At 39.0% G+C, this 16,576-nt stretch overlaps 1 protein-coding gene across 1 annotated transcript; it reads right to left on the bottom strand.

Moving 5' to 3' along the window:
- Positions 1–6,113: 6,113 nt before the first annotated feature.
- Positions 6,114–15,471, bottom strand: sec23b (SEC23 homolog B, coat complex II component). The gene is made up of 19 exons (XM_031753818.2): positions 15,309–15,471; positions 13,478–13,705; positions 13,037–13,094; positions 12,797–12,883; positions 12,036–12,272; positions 11,804–11,886; positions 11,549–11,693; positions 10,391–10,549; positions 10,191–10,306; positions 9,961–10,084; positions 9,744–9,824; positions 9,562–9,651; positions 9,196–9,302; positions 8,505–8,658; positions 8,252–8,329; positions 7,952–8,113; positions 7,724–7,810; positions 7,382–7,603; positions 6,114–6,747 (listed from the first exon to the last, which is right to left on the bottom strand). Exons 2-19 carry the CDS (start codon positions 13,696–13,698, stop codon positions 6,658–6,660), a joined length of 2,301 nt encoding a protein of 766 aa, XP_031609678.1. The 5' UTR covers positions 13,699–13,705; positions 15,309–15,471; the 3' UTR covers positions 6,114–6,657.
- Between the last annotated feature and the right edge of the window lie 1,105 nt (positions 15,472–16,576).

The following is a 16,576-nucleotide window of genomic DNA, read 5'->3' as shown; positions in this document are numbered from 1 at the left end:
CTAGTCAAACTCTACACTTAAATTCTATTGAGATGCTTTGGCATTATCTAAGGAGCTTGGAAAGACAGCGACTGGACTTCTTTAAGTATCTCGAAGACATTTCATCCAACAAGCTTCTTCAGTTCTTCTCGGATGAGAAGTGAAAGTCTTCAAGAAACCTTAAGAAGTCTAGTCATTTTCTTTCAAAGCTCCTTAGACTAGAATGACCTGGATAACTAAGGACCTACACAGACGCTTTGGCATAATCTTAAACAGACAGTTAATGCTTAAAAAAAACCTTCCAATGTGGTTGAATTAAAATAATTCTGCAAAGAACAGAATACCAAAATCCCCCCTACCATGATGTGAAAGACTCACAAATACTTGATTGCAGTTCTTGTTGCCAAGGGTAACACAACCAATTATTAGGTTCAGGGGGCAATTACTTTTTCACATAGGTTTGGATAATTTTTCTCTCTTAATAAATGAAATCATCATTTAAAAATGGCATTCTGTATTCATTTGGGTTGTTTTTTTCTACTTAACATTTGTTTGATCTGAAACATATGAGTGTGAAAAATATGCAACAAACTAAGAGCTCAGGAGTCAAATAATTTTTAAGGCACTGCACTTGTCTACAGTCTTGTAAACTGCTTATGACGTCTCTGTGCTGGTCATAGGCCGTCTCTTAAGCTTGTGACAAGAAGTTAATCCGCGCTTTTAAGTTAACCAGTCTTTTCCTGTAATGTGGGAAATCCAATCACACATCCAACCAAGACTTTGAGCACAATAATTCAGTTCACAAATGTGTCAGAGTTTTACTATGCACACGGCATCCACCAATGGAAATTAAGATTGATTCAGTATTCATATCAACACAGTATAAAGCTAAGCAAAATAGATGTTCTCCAGTTCTCTTGAACTTAAAGTCCAGCTTTTTTTAATGTATACTCTTGGTTAGGAACCATAACTTTGGAATAGCCAGGGCTTTCGGTTTTTGGATGGTAGCTGAAGTTGTCAAAGCATGTAAAACAAAGCAGTGTTTTTTTTACTTGTGCACACTGGGAATGGCATTTCTCCTTCTTTGTTAGCACTGACAAATGTTTAGGGCATTAAGGCAAATGACTAAGCACAATTGTTCAAGCACTTCAACTAATTACAAGTTGTATATAGCGTTGTGATCAAAGTAGATAATATTTCAGATAGTTTTACTCTCCAAAAGATTTTTTTTTTATTTGATTTGATTTTTTTTTTTTTTGTTATCTTGGGAGGCACTTCATGGACAGTAATCCATCTACAAGTCAAAATCTGCTTATGCCACAAGTTTAAATATGACTATTGTAAAACAAACCCCCTCACAGGAGAGAAAGAAAAGTAGCATGGCAGTGTAGCAAGGAGGAGAGCATAGAGTAGATCCAGAGAATGGATGTAGTGTACTCTCGCTTTAGCCAAAATATCTGTGGCCAAACAGGAGTGACAGGATGTACAGTGGTCCACAGCAGTAGTTTACTTCTGTGGTATAATACTGCACTTAGCAGACCTATGTAAGTATCTTATTGGTATGCAAAAACTGAAGACTTTCATCTTTAATCCAAGGGATTTAACAAAAGCATTGCACCGACTGTTTAGGAATAATGAACAATTTTTATACTCAGTTTTAGAGGCTCAAAGGCAATTAGACAGATGACTGATAAGAATACCAGTTCCCCCATTACTTTATGAGAGATTAGACAGATAAAGGATCTGGAGTGTTAATCTAAAGTTAAGTGTTGCACTTGTAGTTGCCGTAGTTTAATCCAGCTATTCCCTGGAACTCTCAAGATGAAGTCCAAAGGAATGTCAATGAAAATGAGGTAGGACATCATTAACCTGAATAGTCAAAATCAGATAGATAGCAAAATATTTAGGGGTGCCCAAATCAATAATCTAAAAAAGAATGAATGCACTGGTCAGCTCAGCAACACCAAAAGGCCTGGAAAAGCAGGAATGATGATCACAATACTCTTTCTTTGGTTACCACTTCAAAATATCCTCCAAATTAAACGTCCGTGACCAAACAGGAGTGAGAGGATGTCACAAGGAGGTAGGCATATTATTTTCAGAGTCTGCAAAATCAAGAGACATTCATGAATGCAAATGCAGAGATTTTACAATAAGTTGCAGACCAGTGATTACACTGAAGATCAGGAAGATTATATTTAGCCAGAAAACATCTAAAAAAGCCTTCGCAGTACTGCAAAGAAAAAAAATCTTTGGACACATGAAACCAAGATTAACTTGAACTAGAATGATGAGAAGAGAAAAGTGTATAAAAGGAAAGAAACAGTTTATAAAGAATACCAAATTATCTATCAAATATGGTGGCAATGTTATGGAAGGGCCAATGGAACCGGGTCATTAGTGTTTACTGATAATGTGATTGCTGATAGAAGTAGCAGGATTTATTCTGCAGTGTCCATACTATCTGCTCAGAAGGCATTACAGTCCTAATGACTCGAAGAATACTGTTAAAGCAAACCAGGAGTTTCTCGAGGCATGGCCATACAGCAGGGGTCCCCAACCCCCGAGCCACGGTCCGTGAGTCGTTTGGTACCGGGCCGCGAGAGTTGAGGCTCGGGTGTTAAATTTATGGTTCTCAGGAGTTTTATTGTTTTTTTTAAGCATTTTTATCGTTAACTCGGTTTCCCTGGGTCTTTCCCTGTGTGTTATGAATAATTCTTCTTTCTTAGGTACCGGTACTGGTTTTATTTTGCTGTATTTATCTGGGACACCTTAAAGGCTGGTCCATGAAAATATTGTCGGACATAAACCGTTCCGTGGCGCAAAAAAGGTTGGGGACCGCTGCCATACGACATATTTTCCATCACAGAAGACAAAACTGAGTGCAGGAAGAGTCACAAACAATCAGTACCTGAAGGCAGTAAAGGCCTGGAAGAGTATCTTAAGGGAAGGAAATACAACAGTTGCTCATGTCCATGGGTTCTTGGCTTTGACCTTGTGTCCACAGTTGTCGCCATGCTCTTCACAGTCACAGTCAGGATGCTGTAAGAGATACTAAATGCACAAATCATCTTGCAGCTGAGGTAGTTCACACATTGTCACTGCTGTTCATCGGATGGCGTGGCATGTCGCTGCAGGATGCTGTGGTAGCCATGTTGGTTCAGTGTGCCTTCAATTTTCAATAAATCTCCAACAGTGTCAGAAAGAAAAAAGCTCCCCCACACCATCACACCTCTTCCATGCTTCACAGTGGGAAACAGGAAAGTAGAGACCATGTGTTCAACTTGTCAGAGTTCAACAAAGACACGGCGGGTGGAACCAAAGATCTCAAATTTGGACTCATCAGACCAAAGTCCAAATTTCGACTGGTATAATGTCCACTCCTTGTGTTTCTGGGTCCAAACAAATCTCTCCGCTTGTTGCTTTTCCTTAGTAGTGGTTGCATTGCAGCTATTTGAGGCATTAAGGCTGGATTTGTGAAGTCTCCTCTGAACAGTTGATGTAGAGATGTGTCTGCTGCTGGAACTCTGTGTGGCAGACAACTCTGTGTGGGCTCTAATCTGTTAACTTGTAATTTCTGAGGCTGGTGACTCGGATGAATTTATCCTTCTTTTTTTTTTTTTTACCCTTTTAGACCTTCAGTTCTTAAAGTAATGATGAACTGTCATTTCTCTTTACTTAGCTGACTGGTTCTTGTCATAATATGAATTCTAATAGTTGTCAAATAGGGCTGTCAGCTGTGCACCAACCTGACTTCTGCACAACACACCTGCTGATCCCAACCCCATTAAGAAGGCAAGAAATTCCACAAATGAACCCTGAAAAGGCACACCTGTGAAGTGAAAACCATTTCAGATGACTACATCATGAAGCTTATTGAGAGAAGGCCAAGGGTTTGCAGGCCTGTCAACAAAGCATAGGGTGGCTATTTTAAGGAATCTAAAATATAATTACTTGCTACGTAATTCCATATATCTTACTTCATATATTTGATGTCTTCAGTTTGTATATACAATGTAGAAAGCAGTAAAAATAAAGAAAAACCATGAGAGAAACCATGAGAAGGTGTGTCCAAACTTTTGACTGGTAGTGCATAGACATCTTAGCTTTCAGGCACAGGAGCCAGAATTGATTTCTCTAGTTGCTGGGATAGAAAAATACAACTGAAATGTTAGGATTTGATAGGACAAAATAAGTTGGCACATTTCCTTGCAGCTTTTCCTAAGCTTAGGGCACAAGCGTCATGAATTATCATTGATGGAAGAAGAAAAAAAAAGAAAAAAAAGGAAAAAAAAAACTAAAGCACTAAAAGCAATTGTAATGTTCTTTTGTCCCTTGGAACATCTTTGGGTGACAGCTTTTGCACGAATCAAGATGACCAAGTATATAGACACACAGATTAACAGAAACAAATTTTCCTTCAGGAGATTATTTCATATCCATGTTCTATATGACCACAAAATACATGCAGCATAGCCATTTTTAACTGCAAAATGCATAGACTTACAAGGATATTTTGATAGTATGCACAACTATCCATGTCAAAAGAGATTAAAAGCCATTGCACTGTATGTTGTGATTTGGTCATGAATACCTTTAAAGCATATGCAATCTCATAGCGCACATAGTAAGGGCTAAGCTCTTGACAGACACAGCATTCATTTGTATTTCCACAGCAACTTCCACTTAAAGCTGCTAAGAGTAGAATGTGCCTCTAAACAGATAGCCCCTAAGGATTAGTCTTCATAATCTGCCGTTCACTGATCCTCGAAATCATACGGTCTGGGTGCTCTGAAATCAGCTTACAGTGATAGTAGATGGTGTGTGAGTGGTTTTATGATTGGGATTGTGTTCTATGTGGGCTTTTCATACAGTAGCAGTGAATGAAAAAAAAAGACAATTGTTTGGGTATTGGGTGTTGCGTCCAATCTGCACAGAGGATGTAGACTGTAGCAGCAGCACGGTTCATGCCATTCCAGTGCTCACACTTGCACGCAACCTTTCACATTTGCAATGCTAGACAGTAAAGAGTATTCTTTATTCTGTTCAAGAACCTTGGTGTCTGCACTGAGCATGTTTGCCAAGAGAAAATCCAGAGCTGATGACAAAACATGATTTTACACCTATTATACAAGTGCAAGGAAAGACTATGTGGTTTTCCTGTTCTACAAAAAACAGTAACAGTCTTTTATACAGCTGTACAATATAATAAAGTTTGAGTTCAGGAGACACCTGACAGTGCACCTGGGTTGTGGAGAATGAGATAGTGAATAGGACAGGATTATAGTACACTCCGAAAAAGAATATCTAAATGTTTGTCATAGAGAACATACTCAGTCACAATTGAGCTGAACTGATTAACTTCCTGTGGTGGGGCGTGGACTGCGGAGCCGTGTGGACGCACATGCAAGGAGGTAACTGGAGTTGCGAGTTGTATTGTGGTGTGATGCATGTGCAGCTGGCAGCCGCAGTCAATAAAGATGGCTCGAAACTATGATCTCTGGACCCGCCGTGTCTCATTCACACCACACTTCCATTCCTCAGAATATTAATCAGAATTATTCAGGGAGAGAAAATTCACAGAAAACATTTAAGATCTTAGGCAGATTTGACCTAAACTGTACCATCTTCAAGTAAAGTGATTCACAAGAGTCACAAAGCTTTCTTAGATCAACTGACCAGTCACTCCTTGCTGTCCTCATGTCGAGACTGAAACACCGGGGTGACCAAGCTTTCGCTGTTGTGGCCTGCAAATTATGGAATAAGCTGCCACTCCATATTAGGCTGGCACCAACACTTGAAATCTTCAAATCACTTTTAAAAATACTCCTTTTTCCAAGGCTTTTTAGGAGTAGTACCAGAGTCAGCTTGTAGTCAGTTTTAGGTTGCTCTTAATCTTTTTATTTTGTTAATTTTATTTATTGTATATTTTATTGTCTATTTTACTCATGTTTTAATATTTAATACATACTGATTTATTTTTATCTTTTTTCATTTATTTATTTTATTGTTATTTATATTTATTTTTTTGTCTGTTTAATGGTTTTTAACTTTTATCTCAGTTTTTTACTGGAAAGCACTTTGGTCCACCATGTTGTTTTTAAAGTGCTCTATAAATAAAGTTGGAATGGACATTTTTCAAACAAGTGGTACCATTATAATTTATTAATGAAAACATTTCTAGACATGTCAAATTTAGCTATAGACAAAAGCAGACACAAATAATCATCCTATTAAACAGCACCTTATACACAGTGCGATGCAGTAGATACAAATTTTATAACAAAAAGAAAAAAATAGATGAAAGTATTAGTCTAATCATTCTGCATGTCAGAGGTAATACCAAATATTAAACAGAAGTAGGGATATTATTGATATGAGGAAAGTTTGGTTGTGGAAACTGGAAACATTTCTCATAAATAAGCTGTTTATTGAAAACGAGTAGACATGTTATTACTATCTTTTCTTTTCTTTTTTTTTTAAAATATACCAATGTGCCATCACCCTTTTTTGTGTCGTATAAACATCACATTGGCCTCCAAACAGCAAACTGAAACAAGCACAAACAGTAGACTGTCTCGGTTTGGCTCCTTTACAAAACTGCAGAAATGTTAATGGATCCCGATGGAAGAAAAATGCTGCATCAATTCTTTTCTCTTTGAGGTGGAATAGAGAGTTCTATGCTGAGCTGGAAACAGCCAGTTTCTTCAAGTGGTCCATGAAGACCTGCAGGCTCACGTCATCAGTAAGGATCGGGGCTCCTGTCTCCTACGGGAACAAGGGAGGAGCAAAATGGTGATTTACTCACTTTGCAAACACATCTCATCATGACATAACTCTGATCACTTTAATGAGCAAAATGCCCCGCTTTGAAGATTGGCTTATGCAAGACCACGCTCTGGTGATAATCCTATTCTCAGACTTCCGTAGATTTTCTCTTTTTTTTGCAGTATTTGTACAAAGCAGGGTATAGTTTGACTCTTCCTTGACTTGGGAAATAAGAGATTAGTGCTATTTTCAGCTAGCAATCTTCTACAGGTTAGCTTATCCGAGACTTGTATTTACTGACAGTTTGCCTGTCCTGTGGGTGAAAAACCAATCAGGATGGACGTCTCAGAAGACTTAAAGTCAATCCTGGGATTTTAGTGTATACTTGTACAAATAGATGAAATGAAAACTTTATGGAAAATAAAAAAAATGTATGCATGAGGCAGGAGACAAATCCACTACATTTGAGAATTTTACATTTACATATTTGAATGTAGCTCAAATGATATAACTATACTAAAACTGCAAATTTGGTGCCTTTCATTAAACTAAAAACAAAACAGGCTAGTTGAGAATTTCAGGCCAAAGGTTTCAAATACAAATGCAAATAAAACAGTATATTTTAATACTGTACCTGTCCCCAGGCATAGAGGTTGTTGTGGGTCTGCGATGGGTTGACCTTGGAGAGCAGGAAGCGAGCCTGAGAGCCTCCGTGCTCAGTGTCAATGTAGCGTGGCATGGGGAAGCGTGTCTGTAGGATCTCTTGAGCATCATCCAGTGGAGCCTGCAGCAGCTGTTTGAAGTTCTCATACTCGGCCATTTCTTGGTAGCCTGCTTTTCGCCATTGAGCAATGGTCTGGAACAAAAAAGAGAAAAAATCCCAATGTATCACAACATGCAATGTTTTGTGTAAATATTTTAAGCATTTAAAATAACATTTTTAATGGATAATTTGTTGAAAAATCAGCTGTCATACCTCTCCATGGTAGATAACCAGCTGGAAGAAGGTATCCATCAGCAGGATTCGATCTGGCAGGATACTGCTACTGTCCAGGAGCACAGGCTGTAACACATCCATGACACAATGCACAACAATTTAGCACCAAAAACATAAACACTTTTGCCAGGAGCTGGCTGTTCAGCTGCCAGTGAGTAACACAAAACACTGATGATAGGATGATAGTGTTGAGCGTATGAGGCTGACCTCTGGTGGTCCGTGGAAGGAGTACGAGTAGAGGATGGGCTGGATCATGATCAGGGACTGGGTCAGGTCTTGCCTGACAAAGTGATGCCTGTAGTAGGATGACTCATCTGGGCTGTTGTTGAAAACTTGCAGGAATGGTGACCGTCGCAAGTGAAACATAAACTGGAGGTGTAGGAGAGAAAAATGTTCGCACAATGTTCACATTGTTTTTCCTAGCAGAGTATTCCAGCATACATGAATTAAATTAGGGGAGTGTATGATAATCATAATAATGGCTAGATTAGATTTGAAAGAAATTACCTGTGGATAGAGGGACAGAGACTCTGACAGTCTAAAGGATGTCGGATCATCTTTGTTGAACTGGCCAAATTTCTGACACTGAAACAAAGGAACAAGATAATTTGGTTTAAATACATACCATTCATGACATTCGCATCAGGAGGAGGATAAATATCAACACTCTCTGTATCTATTCACAACACAGGTATCGGAAGTATTCCAACTATGTATTGTTAACATGTTGCAAACGCTGCTGCGTAGGAGTGTCAATTACCAGGCGGATGAGCTGCCTGTCAAGCCAACGCAACACGTCAGGACCCTCTTCAGACTCTGCCCTAAAGACACCCAGGCGGGCCATGAGCACTGCAGCTGCTTCTTGGTCAAAGGATGATTCGATGTGCTGAATCTGAGATTGGGCATCTGCCCAGCTGGAGTAGTTTAAGAAAGAAAGAGAAGCGAGAAAGAGAATGGGAGGGACAGAGATAAGGAGAATAGAAGAAACCAGAGAAGCAGAGGTCAGTAGGTGTGGTGTAAATGACGCACATGCAAACAGGTCTCAAAGGCGTTGGTCTAAATTGCAGGAATGCAAACATCCTTTCTAGTGAGGAAAATATTTATGCAGCTGTCATTGTCTTGGCCTCATTAAACCAACATTTTACACCCCCATCATTTTCTTTATTGAGAGGAACCAGTTTCCTAAGAACATACCAAATTTAAGTACATTTTAGGTGCAGTCTACTTGGCCATGTTTCACATCCATTTAGATGAACAATGAAAAGGTTGCAGCTGTCATTTTCTTGGGTGCGTTGGAGGATCATTAAACCATCATTTTACATACCCGACATTTTCTTTATTAAGAGGAACCGGTTTGGTAAGTGCATATCTAATTTAAGCACATTTTTAGGTGCATTCTAGTCGGTCAGTTTTCATATCAATTCAGATGAACAATAAAACAGGAGTCTTACTTCCTGGCGATGGTGGTGACCCGTATCCTTCTTTGTGTGTTTGAGTGCTGGTACTGGGTTACAAACTGGACTGCCCCACGTCCGCCCTGAGGGACTGGTGCATTGTGCTGCAAACACAAAACAGTAGAAACAGTAAGAATGCAGTCGACAACCATTTCTATTTTACTGGGAAAAGGGGGGAAAAAAAGAAGAAAAGAAAAACCCATACAGAGACACAAAAAGCCTTTGTTTGAAGAATCTTTTACTAAACAAAGCCACGATTCTTCATTACAACTATTCATTGTTTGGCGTCCTAACATTTCCACTCTTATCAGCTTACTGTAATTCTATCAAGCTAAAATGCTGAGGTTCAAGTTCTTATTTTACCTGATTCACAACTTCAAAATAGATGCCCAAAGTAGTGGAGGGGTTGAGACCGCACACTTTCCATTGGCTGGTGCCACCAATGCCCAAGTCCTGCACAAAACAGAGAGTGCAATTTGATAAATATCCCAGATTACTCAACATGACAGTAAAGAATCCAAATCATATCTGGGTCAGTCACTCACATTCTCTGACACACAGGGAGACTTTGAGTTGAGTGAAACACACGGTCCAATTGCACCGCAAACCTTCAGCTCTCTCGAGGTCTATAAAGCCAGACAGAGAAGGAAATACAGTCAACGTTTTCAACAGTTAACATATGTTACCTTTGTTCTATCATTACAAAACCCAATATAGAAATTAATCACACTTATAACTTAAAGGACTGAATCAAGCCTTTACCTTCACTTCCAGGACACCTCCGAAGGCCATGCGGAAGTCACCATTGTAGTCCTTACTAAAGACTCTCTGGAAGGTTTGCTTGAACAATGAGGTATTGAAGGAGTCTCCCATCACAATGTGCCCCCTGAAACACAGCACAATAAATTGTCAAGATTCTTAATTATTTTTTAAAAGGGCATACTAATTCAATTACACACCTTCAATGAATGTAATAAATAGTGCTTACTTACCCAGTGAGATTAGATAAGCACTTCATTTCAAGCAGTCCAGTCTGGTCTAGGGCGCAGGCATAGATATCAATACTGTGGCCATTTGTTGCTGAACGATTGGCTAAGGCTTCATAATACTGTGAAAAACAAACAAACATGTTAAATTTATGTAATATGTAAGGAAAGGTTTCAATCAAATGCAAGTACTACTGCACGCTTACCTTGGTGGCCTTTTTCAGATGGCGAGCATTGTCTTTCTGGATGTCATGCCAGGAACGAATTGGAGTTTTCAGCTCATCTCCCACCACCATTCCAGGGCCCTGGGTGGGTGGCCCTCCAATAAAAAGCATCACACGAGCCCCTGTGTTGGGGAATGTACCCTGAGGAGACAGGAAATGGACTTCAGTTAGTGCAAGTATCATTATACCCCAAGTTAACATTCAGCAATTCTACGATCACCTGTAAAATATATCGTCAAAACTTTTTTGCTTTTATAACAACCAAAATGTGCAAGTGGAATTTACATCACAAAATAAAACATCATTAACCAGTCCATTTGAGAATGAACCATAAAAGCATAAATGTATTAAGGGAACAAGTCAGAATAAATGGTTCAAGGAACACGTGTAAGCAAAGGGCATACTTCATAACCAACTCTTCCAACAGTGAGGTCCAGAGTCCAAGAGTCTGGGAAGGTCTGAGATACTGAAATATTTGGAACTCAACCAAGTAGCCACCAAGCAGCCGGAATTTGCTTTAAATATGACATCTGTATTTGATAATACATTCTATGTAAAGGCTGATTCATTTACCAAAGGGACAAAGAGCTATCATTCAAAGAGAACAAACAAATGAGCCAGCTGATACTTGATGCCAAAAGCCGTTTGCGGTTCTCCTTTATATGGGAAAAAAAATAAAAAATAAAAGACTCATTCATTTAGTCATATCCCTTAAGACAAATCAGTGAATCTGAAGTCAGTGAAAGAGCAAAATGTATTCTAGTACAGCTGGGGAATGTTCTGTTGTACTATCAGTTATATAACCACACAGATTAGCAGTACAAGAAGGGTGGTTGACAGTGGAGGGAAAAAGCACAATGCAAATAGGTAACAGCCTTTGAACAGACAGAGAATATTTACTGTTTGTCAAGAGGATCATTATCAGACAGCGTGTGCTGTTCGGAACAGGTACATGTGGCACAATTGTCTTTAAGAAGCTAAAGTTCAGGTTGCTGTGAATTACTGTATTTGCTTTAGTTGTAGATAAACCATGTAAATGACTGCTTCTGTGATCATAAATGGCTTTATGTGTTCTATTTCAGATTATTGACAGTACAGCATCACTTGTATGCAGTATGAGAAAATTTTTGTCTTTCATACCTCCAGCAGGCCGACAGCGACGGACAGCGCAACACCAGTGGATCGGAGTGGCCGTTTACCCTGAGGGACAGGCCACGGGTCTCTCTGAAGCTCTCCCAGCAAATCTGTCAGATTCATATCGACTCGATGCACAGGCTGAAGAAACCTGAATATAAAACACACACGCACATGTTTTAGAAAAAAAAAGTGCTTTGCTTTTTTTTGTAAACAATAACCATCAACTGACAAACATGAATTGTTTGTGCTCCTACGTACTTGCAAGTGGCAGCAGCATCCTGAGGGGCCAAAGGACGACCTTGTTGTCCTGCTACAGCTGGCTTTGTTAAACCCAGCATCTCCTGAAATGAAAAGCAAAGGTTTTACACGTTTGATAATAGCTAACCTTGTTTTTTGTACTTTTTAATCTAAATGGACTTCCTGTTTTTTTTTTCTCCTTAATAAGTGTGTCACTCACACCAGACTACCAAAGGCCTTTGGCTGGACTTACCTGTATCTGTTTGGCGGTAAGGTCCTTTGTGCCTCGGAACACATAGCTCTTAGCAATCCCCTCGCAGCTCAGCTCATGAACTTGAACCATGCGACCAAATGTGATGAGGCCCACAAGAGCGTTGGGGGGCAGCAGACTGAGGGACATCTGGAGAGACTCCTTGAGGGCCTGGAGATCTTCTTCTTCCAAACATGTGTCCACCACATACAGGAAGATGAGAGGAGCTGCAGGACCACGCTGTAAAGAAGCAGGAGAGTAAGGTCAAAAACTGATGAAATCACAAGCCTTGTATCCAAACAGTCATAATCACGTAGTGACAAACAATTGAGACTATTGTTTATGCATTCCTTTTCATGTGGTGCTGTGTGGTTTGCTGCTTGCTTCATATACATTTCTGTATTACTGGGACTAGCAGAGATGGCATGTGAACATCAGAAGCTCATATTCAAACTTTCTGAATACACTATACATTATAAAGTAGTAGTAGTATAGTTACAAATGCCAACCACAACAGACGTCAGGCCCAAAGTGGTTGTGCTTTTATAATTACAATTTAAAATGCTCATTAAAGCCACCTGTATAATTTAACTTATGTATACTTTTCTGTTATTACATCTGTCATTGTCACAGATAAGGCATCCCTAAAAAAAACGTATATGTGATACTATTGGAAACTGTTAATGTTGACCTTTATACCTTACATCTTTTGGACTTAATACAAATTGTTAAGGTCAGAGTGCAGACATGTATGCAGTATTTACCTGTACTATGTACTCAATTGTAGAAAACTGTGGCATAAGCTCAGCTGGCTGGTTCATGTCTGATATGCCTGCGTAGGAGGGAGGGAACTGCACACACACACAGAAAGATATTGAGATTAACCAACCTAAAAAAGGAATGTAGCTCATCAACATTAAGTTATGAATGCAGAGACACGTTTTGGCAGCGATATGTTTCAAATAGCAGCAAGACTAAACTATGCTCTTAGCCACAGTACTTACAGGGTTTCTCTGGAAGCAGAAGTTGCAGGCCCATATTTTTGCTCTGAAGTCAACTTGACTGTAAAAATAAGAATAAAAAAAAGAAAATAGAGTTTGTATCTAATTGTCATGAGAGTGGCTGTGACTGAAATATACACAAGGTGTATTTAGTGTTTGCAGTTCTCATGCACCACACCCAATACTAAGAACACCTCAGCATTTAGAAGTGCTGATGTGTCAGAAAAAAAGTCAAATTCAAATCCCTGCATCTCCTTTCACTCACATTTACATTTGCAAAAATAACACTTTAGTAAATAAATGTCAGGAACAGACATCTGTGGCTTTAAATGATGAAACTAAAATACTAAAGGTCAAGGAAATTATATCATATACATATACCAAAACGCATGATTAAAAGGATACACTTTATAAGCTTGAGTACTGTTTTTCTGTGAAACTCACCATAGTGGGTTGAGCACTGCCTTACAGTTGGCCCGGCTGCAAAGAACCGGCTCATACTGGACCGGTGGCAAGTTGGGCCTCTCTTTGAGAGGTGTGAAGAGGCAGGAGACAGGGACTACCAGCCTGGTGGCTTCCAGGCGGCTCGAGGGCCAGAGGTTCCAGCTGAATCTCACCCCATCTCTGTCCTCATTTTGTTGAATAAACTCCTGGTAGGTTGTCATCACTGATCTTCAGAAGGAAAAGATCCCCAAAAATAACACAGTGAGGTTATCAGTCCCACTGAAGAATTACAATAAGCGTGGAAGTGGTAATCCGAATGGTACCACTCCAAATCTTCCGATGTTCCCTCTCTGCTGTGTACCGGCTTTCTTCTGCTAGCTGCAGTCAGCACCTACTCTTTATACCTGCGATCTTTTCTCTCGTGTGCTATTAAAAGGAACGGATTTTCGAAAGCATGACGCACAAATTTTAACATTAGAAAACCTGACCAGCAAGTTTTCAAAGAGTGCAGAGGAAACCTGCAGGTATTTTAAAGCTCTACCCTTGTTAGTGGACGTCACTGAAACATTAGTGACGCCTTTTGCAAATCATTGCCAAGCATGCTGTTGTAGCAACTGTATACTCTCATTCTTTCTCTTCACTGTGTGAAGCCACATAGTCAAGAATAAACATCAAAGGACTACAAAAACATGCAACACAAGTCATACAATGTGTTAAACGTGGATTAAATTATATACGAGTTTTTATTATTCACACATTACATTATCTCTTCTAATTTTTTCCCGGTTCAGCCAACTAGCTTATGTGTAGGTCAACATATCCCAGAGCCAAGACTGACAGCACAGGGTCCAGAAATTCTCATCTCATAAAACAAACAGAAAAGGCATTATAGATTCACACAACTAAGATGAACTTGTACAACAGATTTATATTCACAGGGAAATCTATTCTTTTTTTTTTACTCACGTGTTGTATTGTTCTAAGCCACTTGGCAGTAGTTTAGGTATGCAGGCTATTGTTATTCTTTGATTAACTGATCTACTGTTGTAAATTATTGAAAGCATGCACTTCCATTGTTTACAAAATGCGCTTCATACACAAACCTTTCTTACTGACTGCAATATTTGGGAATGACAACTAATTTCTGCAAATACTACTTTTCTGTGTATTTTATTTTTATTAATGCTGTCACCAATTAAATGACTCAAATTTCTCTTCAACTCTATTACTACTACACCTGACCGCTTAAGATTGTAATGCTTAAGGCAAAGAAACTAAAAAGCCCCCGCACAGTCTAATGACATATTAAAGTTTGGAATGAGGAAAAGAATGTCCTTTTTTTAAAAAAAAAAAATGTTGGTTTTTTTTGTTGTTGTTGTTTTTACAGAGTACAAGGAAATGCGGAAAAAAACAAAAGAAAAGTCAAAATTTTGAGCAACTTTTAGAGTTTTATGAATCTGAATAGATTTCAACACAACATACAGGCCACGTATTATCAGCAACGAAGCCACCAGTGAGAGTTGGTCTTTATCAGAACTCGTACTCATTCAAATGCTTATTTACGCTTTGTATGCTGATAGCCAAAACACAACATAACAGCAGTGGCGTTTATAGAAGCCAGACTAGTTTAACAGTTGGCCTTATTTTATTAATCTTCGCTGTAAAACCGGCTCTCTTTACTTCTCTGGCACTCATCTGCATGCTAACGCCAGCGCGTACGGCTTGCCGGGTTAGCTAACGGAATGTAGCATTAACCTACTTCCTGTCCCTTCGTAAATGAAAGCAGAATTCGGGCGGTCTACTTTCGAATAAATTTAAGGCGAGCTCTTACCTTTTATATTAAGTTGAGCTTAGGTCTGGACAACGATAAAGAAACTGTTCGGTTCGAAACGAGTTACAGCATCTGGAGATAAATGGAGACGGATGCCCGAGAGGACACAGAGACGACGTTGACGAGATCACTCCCTATCAGCCGGGTATGCACTCCACTAGAATGACGTGTTACTCCAAGATCAGGCGTGTCCTATTGGCTCGCATTTCCATGACGTTCGTACGTCATGCTCAGCGTATGCAGCGGAAGCGTACAACTATGGGAAAATGAGTTGTTTAGTGACACCGCTGCAGCAGTAACGTAAGCTCCGATAATCTCGGAGTTGTAGAGCTTGTTATGTCCACTGAAAATTTCGTACTGTGTGATAACGTGTAGTTCGACAATTGTGCGGGACTTGTATTATCTCACTGTACTGACACATGTACATTTAGATGTACTAATGAGTATTTTAGCTGTATGCCACTTTTCTTCTACTTTACTAAATTTCAGAGAGAAATAATGAACCACATGCTTTACCTTATATATATTTCAAAAGTTACTGTTCATTTCAAATAAAGGATTGCAATTATCATTTTTTTTTAATTTAAATTAAAAAAAAATGATAATTGCAATCCTTTATTTATTATTAAACTTTTGTTTCCTACACACAGTCGTCAATATGTTCAATAAAAATGAACAAATGGTTAATGGTTACTACCCATTCTTAGTACATTAATACAAATACTACTATTTCTACTACTACTACTCACTTCTATTAATGTGGTGTAGTTGGGGTGTATAAAAGAAGAAAACAAATAGATGAACATCAACGAAAGCATTATTACTATTATTATTATTTATCTTTTGTGCTCAAATATGGGGGCTTTTGGTCCAAACCACTTAATATAGCAACACCATACCTACCTATTTCCCACAGAGGAAAGTTCCGGTATCTAAAATATCAGCGGCTTACAATTTGAAAATCACAGACAGTAATTTAAACTTAAAGGACTACACGGTGCAACATGAGGCAGTCCAGTGAGGCTACAGACATCAGTGGATAGCCTGTTGCTTAGTTTTAGAGTATAACCTGTAAAGGTGATTATTAATTAATTTATTATTATTATCTTTTTGGCACTTATACAGCCTATGTTTTCTCCTAAATCGTCACACTTGCAGAAATGATCTCGTTGGTGGAAAGTACCAGAATCTTACTTCAGAGTACCCCTGCAATTTCAAGCGAATCCGAGAGGTAATTAACGAAGCATTTCAGAACAGGTTGCAATAAT

The sequence above is a fragment of the Oreochromis aureus genome, linkage group 6 (genome assembly GCF_013358895.1).
Source record: "Oreochromis aureus strain Israel breed Guangdong linkage group 6, ZZ_aureus, whole genome shotgun sequence".
Taxonomy (NCBI): Eukaryota; Metazoa; Chordata; class Actinopteri; order Cichliformes; family Cichlidae; genus Oreochromis; species Oreochromis aureus.
The sequence above is the reverse complement of the archived record's forward strand: the minus strand, read 5'-3'. Positions and strand labels throughout refer to the sequence as shown.

Coding starts and splice junctions, on each gene's coding strand:
- sec23b (XM_031753818.2), bottom strand. CDS start 13,698: ATGACAACCTACCAGGAGTTTATTCAACAAAATGAGGACAGAGATGGG. Junction 11,887..12,035: donor TTACCGCCAAACAGATACAG/GTAAGTCCAGCC, acceptor TTTTCATTTCAG/GAGATGCTGGGTTTAACAAA. Junction 6,748..7,381: donor ACCTCTATGCCTGGGGACAG/GTACAGTATTAA, acceptor TTGTTCCCGTAG/GAGACAGGAGCCCCGATCCT.